This window comes from Solanum pennellii, chromosome 1, assembly GCF_001406875.1.
Source record: "Solanum pennellii chromosome 1, SPENNV200".
Taxonomy (NCBI): domain Eukaryota; kingdom Viridiplantae; phylum Streptophyta; class Magnoliopsida; order Solanales; family Solanaceae; genus Solanum; species Solanum pennellii.
In genome coordinates, this window is record NC_028637.1 from 107,527,643 (window position 1) to 107,535,814 (window position 8,172).

Consider the following 8,172-nt stretch of genomic DNA (forward strand, 5'->3'; position numbering starts at 1 on the left):
CATGAGGTGATTGTGAATCACATCACCTTCAAGTGTTACATCAACAACTACTATACCTCAGTCTCGAACAAGTTAAGAGTCAACTATATGATCCGGACTTTCTTCATTTTATATCATCACTTCAAATATTACTTCACAATGTCAAAAACAAACACACAACAAACTTAAAAGAAACTATAATTTTTCACATTATGAGCAAGTGTTCACCTCATTTTGTAAATGAAATACACGATCCAAAAAGGAAAAACTTAACACAGATGCACTGCACAATGACTGGGAGTATTGACAACACATTACAAATATGTATCTCATTCGAGATACTACAGTGGAAAATCCGAGATCCCTGTCCTGAACCATCGTCCATCTTAAAAGCAAAACTTCTTCTTTTTCTGCAGAACAAAGCATTAAAGATGCAAATTAGCAACAAAACTCAATTTAATGGAACCACACGAATACACCAACTTCCTGTTCAAAAAAACTTCATTTCTCATCTTAGTTTTTCTTCTCAGCAAGTAAAAAAAGTATGGCAACAATCCTAACAAGGGTAAAGTCCTACTATGATGATATTCAACTACCACGCAATAACAGAAACTCACCTGGAACTTGGCAGCTTCTTGACTGTCAATGTAAGCGAGAAGTTCTTCTTGTCTCATCAATGCCTCATGTAATGCCTGTTCAACCATAAACAAGCAGGAAAAAAGTTATCAACTCAAGAACGGGATTTCCCTTTGTCTATTTAGAGAGACACCATAGAGTTGTCACCTTCTTGGTTGCTATTAACTCAGCTTCTAGGGCATCCACCCGGCAAACAGCTGCATTTAGCAATTCCGCCTTTTCATAAGGCATCTCAGATGGCTTTTCTTGAAGAGTATTTACTTTGTCTTCAAGTTCGCCCAGTCTCTTGAGAACAACGGAGAGCAGTTGAGCTTCTGTAAAGGCTGGAGTAGGTGAAGGGGGTCGAAACTCTTCTTTAGGGCTAGCATCAAAAGTAAAGTCTTGAACATCTTGGTTCTCAACAGTCGATACATCTTGAAGTTTCTTGGTAACACGGCATGTAACTGAGCGGAAAAGCATCACGACAGTCATGAAGAAGGCCATAAGAAGTCCTAAAACTCGAGCATGAAGACCTTCTACAGGCTTTTCAGAGCTTGCTGGTGGAAGCATCACTGGAAAAGGTAAATAGAGATGGAAATAATGTCAATAAACTGAAGAAGTATATCAAGACAACTGCTGTAGTAAGCCAACAAGAAGCATAATGTGTTCCAAGTTAACCTTGGGATTGTACACCTAACAAAGTGAGCTTCTCTTTTTTCCATGATATGGTGCAAAAATCTAACCACCAGTTGAATTAACTTATATGAATTCAGCGATGCTTAGCTTCCTACCCTCCCCCTTTCATAGTGTGTGCATAAGCAGTGCATTCTCTTCTCAATAATTCTAACCTTTGGGTGTGGAGGGTCTGTGAAGGGATGGTTCCTTCTTCCATGCAGAATCAACAGCCTTGTCAACCATGGGAACATATTCATCATATCCTGGAAAGTTTGACGTGTAGCCAGGCATTCCAATAGTCTTAGCCTGTTTGATGGAGAGCAAAACTTAAATATGACAATAACAAATACAATATCCAACTTCGTATTCAAACAAAGATAGTGAATGCGATTAGTCTAAGTGACACAAGGTTGAAACAAGGCTCATCTTAAACAAGAACATCTAATATCAATTGTGGTTTGATGTCCAGAAGATTTTTTAATAAAGTGATGTCCAGACGATGCCCTTCCAGTAAGAGAAAAGCCAACAACATGGTGTAATCCCACAAGTGAGGTTTGGGGAGGGTAGGATGTACGCAAACCCTACCCATACCTTTGTGAGGTACAAAGAGGCTGTTCTGGATAGACACTCAGCACAAAAGAAGTGAAACACTAAAAGAAAACCAACTCATGAAATTAAGCAAAAATGGAAAGTATACCTCTTCTCGTACAGGAGTAAGCCGGAGATGTGAATAACTCCTTACAGCTTTTGGGGAAGCAATATCTTCAGCTTCAGATCCAGATTCAGCAGTAGAGGTGTCACTACTACCTTTCACCTGCAAAAATAAAGAATATGAGTACTAACCTTCCGGAAAAGCAAACAATATGGCGTATTTCTTAATAATTTGGAAATGCGGCAGCAATCCTACCGTTGGGTAGCGAGGCTTAGCATAAACTATCTTTCCTTCACTATTTAGAACTTTAACAAGCTGCTTGGCACGTCGTGCTTCACCAATCATCTACATCCCAAAAATAATGGTGGGGGGTAGGGGTGGGGTGGGGTTACATTAGTTTGATATAATAACATCTCTGAGTCACCAAAAGAGATGGTTTCTCATTTTTAAAAACATCTTGGAGATGAGCATCTTCCTGAAGATGTGACGAACAGAGCATTATCAGAAAATAACGTTACATCGGCCGTGTAGGCCTTGAAAGTACCTTCAATATATCTGGATTTTGCCATGGTCCTTTATCTGAACGCATGCAACCTCCTCGATCTGCACATGTACAGCTACCACCTATGAAATCTGGCAACTCACTGCATAAAAATTCAGCAGAAAAACATTGAACAAATTGTCAGCAATTCTACTAAACAAATAAATATAGAAAAAATTCCTTGACCAATGGATAAGAATTCAGTTCCTTTTACCTAGCATCAATTATTTCAAGCAATTTATTATGATACTTGTTCCCAAGAACCTATAAGAGACATCAAAACAAAAGTAATGTAAATGCAGCCATATTTTTTAAAACGGAGACAACACAAGTGGAGAAAAGCATTGACAGACATGTATCTTGGAGGCCGTCTTGGGGTCCAGAAAACTCTTAACAGTATTCCAGAGAAGCCTAAACCCAGCCCCGGCATTGATTATGAACATCTGATGAAGCGTCTGCACATATCAAAAAAATGTGTAAATGATCCCACAGTTAAGAGACCCTCATTAGTAATATTTATTCAGGTGCGGATAAAATCATGCCTCAGGATAATTATCACCATCAATCTTCTGGAGCCGCAAAATGAGCTCCCTTGCACTCTTGCTAAAGTTTTTCAAACCCTGAGAAACCAATGTTTAAGAATAAAGATAGGAATAACACCTTGTTCGCACAAAAACTGCTTCTCAAATCTCATCAAGGTTAGAGAAAGAACAACCGACAAAAGTAACTTACCACTCCCTGAACGTCCAAAATAGTAGTGCTACAATCGATCTGCCTTTTAGCAGCTATTGTACAAGCTGGAAACTTGATCGAAAAACATTGCTCGAACTCCCTTACGTGGTATTTTATATAACGATCCATGGTTGTCACTTGCATGAGTTTGTTAGGATCAACTTTCCCTAATCTTTCAATGTATACTGGTCTTCCCTCCTTATCAATCCCATGATAACCTTGGGGATAATATTTTACAACTTCTTCCAACTCCGGGAATTCAAAATCCTGATGAATAATTAAGTGCAAAAAGCATTTCAGTCTAAATGATTCAACAAAGATATGATAAATATATAATAGAGAACGTTGTCCTAGACTATGAATAATTAAGTACAGAAAGCATTTCAGTCTAAATGATTCAACAAAGATATGATAAATATATAATAAAGAACATTGTCCTAGACTCCTAGCCAGTACATGGGGAGGAATAATATTACCTCCGTGATTGTGTCAGCCCCAAAATCCTTCCTCCACTGAAGCATATCAGCCCACATATGCTTGGCTTTCTCGATATCAAACTTTCTTGCTTTTAAGAACCTGCAACACACATAGCACAATTGTTAATAAATTGGAATGCTGCTAAAACTGGACAACACCAAGAAGAAACAACCAGAAAACTCCAGATCCCGCTTAATTCTCCATATGCCTGCATGCATCTATGTATAGATTTAAATATCTATACTCACATTTGATCTATCTTTTGTTCCAATTGTGGCAGGCCTGTAAGAAAGTCTTTTAATAAAGTTGACAAACAAATCCAATTCCACAAAAGACCCATATAAATAAAGTTTCAAACATCGAAGATACAATCCAAATGTCTCAAAACTCTCACAAGTATCACACTAACTCAATGCAGCATAAATCTTGCAGTATCACTTTTGGGCAGACATACATGTAGATGTGTTACAGGTAGGAGGACATTACCTCAACATCATATAGTAGTCATCGTGTCTTTCAGGTAACAACTCATCCAAAAGTAATGATTGTCTAAACTGATCAACAGCCTGTAGCTCCTCAGCATCCCGAATGTCCTCGATGGAAAGTGAGCTCAACCGTCCATTGCTTTTTCTTCTACTACTTTTCTTCTTAAGAGAATGTTTGAATTTCGTTGATGCATTCAATGCTTTCTTTTTCAGGGAACCAATTCTCGTCCTCCTCTCATCCTCTGAATTCTCAAAATCGGACTTTCTTTCTCTTCTCTCATCATGTGTAGATGACCCCTCAAAGCCTGTAAAAAATTAAGAGCACAAAAATCAACTACAGACTATCAATTAGTATGGAAAACAAACTAGACCAAACAAGTCCTCGGAACAAGTCAATTCGAATTCACCAAATAAGTTTGTCAAACTCATCTAAAAGCTCATTGCCATTTAAGAATCAACATAAAATTAAGTAACAGTTCCTCTTTACTACATGATTTTCCAATTTTCTTTAGTGTTTCTTTACATCTTCAGCATATAAAAACTTGCAAGCAATTGTATCTTATGCCCTAAACAGAAACAGACAGGACATAACCAAAAACAAGGCATTAGTAACATTTTTTTCCATTGAAATTCATTCTTCTCAATTTTATTTCATTATAATAGCATATATTTTCTCAGCAATCCAAGATAATATATTTTTGTCAGTTATTGTGATGGTAAAAAGAATTACAAGAAGACCCATCTGACCAATACAGTCAACAAACTGAAAAATTCAAATAGTTCAAGAAGCCCTAATTTTAATCAAGAAAAATAACTATAAACCAAAGTTGACCCGTAATGCACTTCAAAATTGAATTTTTTTTTTAAAAAAAAAACGCAAAATTCAAGAAAATCAACTTACAAGGTCTAGCAAACCGATCTAATGGACCCGACATGGCTGCCGGCGGCGACTAGAAAATCAAGAATCTCAACTCCAACAGATCGACAAATCACAAAATACCTGTAATATACCTTTAAAAATTCAGTGGGCCAAAAGAAAAACTCAAAAAATACGTAAGGATTAATGTTGATTCTTGAATTTCTACCTTTGAAAAGACAGCAATAAATAAATTACATAAGCAAGAAAGAAGAAAATTGATGAAGTGTAACCGAAAATTGGCGTAGAGGAAGGGGTATTGTGGGAATAACAAAATTACATACGCCGTATGAAAATATATATATCACCGGATAACCCGACGGCGACATAGGAGAGAGAAAGAGGAGAGAGAGAGGGAGATTGGTTGGGTTAATTTCTCTGAGCTGTATAAATTGAATTTTGAAGAAAAATAGGAAACTGTGGGACCCTAAAAAGATGCCACGTGTCGTGGTAGGAATTTTATTTAATGTGCCGACAGTGGGTTGGAGTAAAAATTGCCAAATGAATTGATTGAGTAATCATTTTCTCACTTTTTAATTCTAATTTTTGTTGTCATGTCCTTCGATAAATATTTTCTTTTTCTTTTCCCCTTTTTTACACACTACTATCAAGTTCTTTTTGATTTTTTTTTTCTTATTTTCTCACTAGAGAACTCACTATTTAAATTTATTGAGGTGCATTAAAGATGAGGGTAAAGAAGTATTGATGGAAGAGATACATATTAAATGAAGTGTGTTTCTATAGCCCCTATTAAATGAAGTGAAAACATGTATTTAGATCACTATAAAAATAAGTGTATTAATTAATAATTAGTTAGAAAAATTTAATTGAAAATGAGATTTTTGCAAAATTCTGAAATAGCATAGGTAAAGTGGGTATGGAGTCGCTAAATGAATTGTTTGGTTTCATTTTCATGATGATTGGGTACTTGAAAAATTGGAGATGGAAATGTAATGTTTTCCAGCAATATTTAAAATTATAAAATTATGAATATATCAAACTATTATGTTAAATTTGAGAGAAAATAATCAAGATGAAAATGAAAAAAATGTTTCTGTTTTCGAGAATCAATTTGATTCATGAAATGCACGCTAAATATTTTATTACAAAAAGCATATAAGATGAGAAGTGAGAATCGATACATAAAAGAACATCCCTAAAAAAAAATCTTCAAAGTATTATGAATTTATAATTCAATAAAATAAGAACATCAAACATTTAAGGAGTCCGAAGCCTAAAGGGTAAAAAATGTTAACAAAAATTTTAAAACGGTATATGAAATTTCTTTTTAACCAAAAGGGCAAAAATCGCTCGCGAAGTAGCGATTTTCATTGGAAAAGCATAGCAGCGATTTTGTTAAATTTGATTTTTTTTAAAAAAAAAATTATAACAAAATCGCTCCCTTGGGAGCGACTTTCAATTTTCAAATTTTTTTTTATAACTTTTTTAAGTAAGTCGCTGCTTATGCAGCGACATAACCTTAAATTATTATTATATTTTTTACTTTTTGCTTCTTTTATTTTAAAAAAGTTTAAAGAAAAAAATATTTTTTAATAATTAAATTGCTGCGATTTTTAATTATTTTTTTTTAATTTTTAAATTAAATCACTAAAAAAAATTTGATTTAAAATCGCTGCCTTGGCAGCGATTAAATTTTTTTAAAAAAATAAAAAATTTTAATTAAAAATCACTGCCTTGGCAGCTATTTGATTTTTAAAAAAATTGATATAAACTTTTTTTATAAAAAAAAAAGCAAAAAATATTAATTAAAAAAAAATTATACATAAGTCGCTGCCTCAGCAGCGACATATAAAAGAAGTATTAAAAAAAGATTTTTATTTTGAAAATCGCTCCCGAGGGAGCAATTTTGTTATAATTTTTTTTTTTAAAAAAAAGCAAATTTAACAAATCGCTGCTATAGTAGCGATTTTGCTTTTTTCAGTGGACAAAATCGCTACTTCGCGAGCGATTTTGCCCTTTTGGTTAAAAAGAAATTTCATATACCGTTTTGAAATTTTTGTTAACATTTTTTACCCTTTAGGTTCCGAACTCAGCATTTAAGTATTCCAAATAATTTAATGAAGCACTAATTTATTATTACCAAAGTAAATCTATAATAATGATTAATGGCATCACAAACACACTTTATCCTTCCTACCAGCTAAATAAGTTAGGTTAACTGCTCAGAAAAGACAGCTAAACAAATCAATAATTCTTGAATTTGACTTTAAGAAACTGTGTGAGTTTTACTCCCTTCGTTTCATTCTAAGTAAAATTTAACCAAATTAAAGGAATTTTCTAATTTCTGATAGATAATTGGTACTTTATAATTCAAAAAATAATAGTGCTAATTTTAATTTCTGAAAACAATATATTATGGATTAATCCTAAAAACTGTAAAGAACACTTAAAATGGACAGTTTTGCAATAGGACACTGACTGGATATATATTATTTTAATTTACCTAGGTGACCACGCAAGATATTTTATTATTTTCCTTTACGTAAGATCCAATTGGATGTTTTTTCTCTAGTTACGGATAACACAATGAGCTTTCTTATTTTTTTTGTTTCATCCTAAACAATAAAAAAACTCATCGTACAGTTTTACTCTTAGCTTTATGAGTTACAGAGATCGACAAGTTGTTTTCTGAATAGCACTTTTACTCCATTTTATAACTTAGAGATCGATAATATAAATAGATTAGACATGAAAATTTATTATATTTTTTTCATTTTTTAGTATCATAGAATCACGTATTTGGACCTACATAAATTTGGTCACGTCATTATTAAGTTGGGTATAAATTCTGCAAAGTGTACTATACATGGAAGAGGTCAGAGAGAGTTCAATTTAATTTCTTGAATTATTGGCAGTATCCTAACGGTAAAAGAATAAGCTTTACTCCACTGACGAGTCCTTTATTGCGAAAGGCAGGGGTGTTCATCGTTTGAATAAAAATCGAATCAAATCAAAAAATTAAATCTAATCGACTAATTAAATCGATTTTTATTTGGGTTAGATGTGGTTTGGTTTTAAATTTGCAAAAACTGATAGTATATGAATTGGTTATAATTTTGTTCGAAAAAAATTGAATAAA

The 8,172-nt window shown here is 33.6% G+C and overlaps 1 protein-coding gene across 2 annotated transcripts; it reads right to left on the bottom strand.

Annotated features, from left to right (window-relative positions):
• Nucleotides 1–88: 88 nt before the first annotated feature.
• On the bottom strand, nucleotides 89–5,449 carry LOC107007741 (phosphatidylinositol/phosphatidylcholine transfer protein SFH8). 2 transcript variants are annotated; one of them, XM_015206493.2, is made up of 15 exons: nucleotides 5,242–5,449; nucleotides 5,058–5,156; nucleotides 4,158–4,461; nucleotides 3,671–3,770; nucleotides 3,195–3,461; nucleotides 3,005–3,082; nucleotides 2,816–2,917; nucleotides 2,677–2,726; nucleotides 2,466–2,565; nucleotides 2,177–2,266; nucleotides 1,967–2,083; nucleotides 1,443–1,575; nucleotides 763–1,166; nucleotides 597–671; nucleotides 89–389 (listed from the first exon to the last, which is right to left on the bottom strand). In XM_015206493.2, exons 2-15 carry the CDS (start codon nucleotides 5,089–5,091, stop codon nucleotides 366–368), a joined length of 1,878 nt encoding a protein of 625 aa, XP_015061979.1. In that variant the 5' UTR covers nucleotides 5,092–5,156; nucleotides 5,242–5,449; the 3' UTR covers nucleotides 89–365. The 2 variants fall into 2 exon arrangements, with proteins under 2 accessions (XP_015061979.1, XP_027775240.1); XM_027919439.1 differs by having other exon boundaries at nucleotides 5,058–5,167.
• Nucleotides 5,450–8,172: the final 2,723 nt, after the last annotated feature.

Excerpts from the sequence above, each read along its gene's own strand:
- LOC107007741 (XM_015206493.2), bottom strand. The coding sequence starts at position 5,091 with ATGTCGGGTCCATTAGATCGGTTTGCTAGACCTT. Across the intron at positions 4,462-5,057 it reads AGATCGGTTTGCTAGACCTT|GCTTTGAGGGGTCATCTACA; the intron begins GTAAGTTGATTT and ends AATTTTTTACAG. Across the intron at positions 1,576-1,966 it reads TTACTCCTGTACGAGAAGAG|GCTAAGACTATTGGAATGCC; the intron begins GTATACTTTCCA and ends TCCATCAAACAG.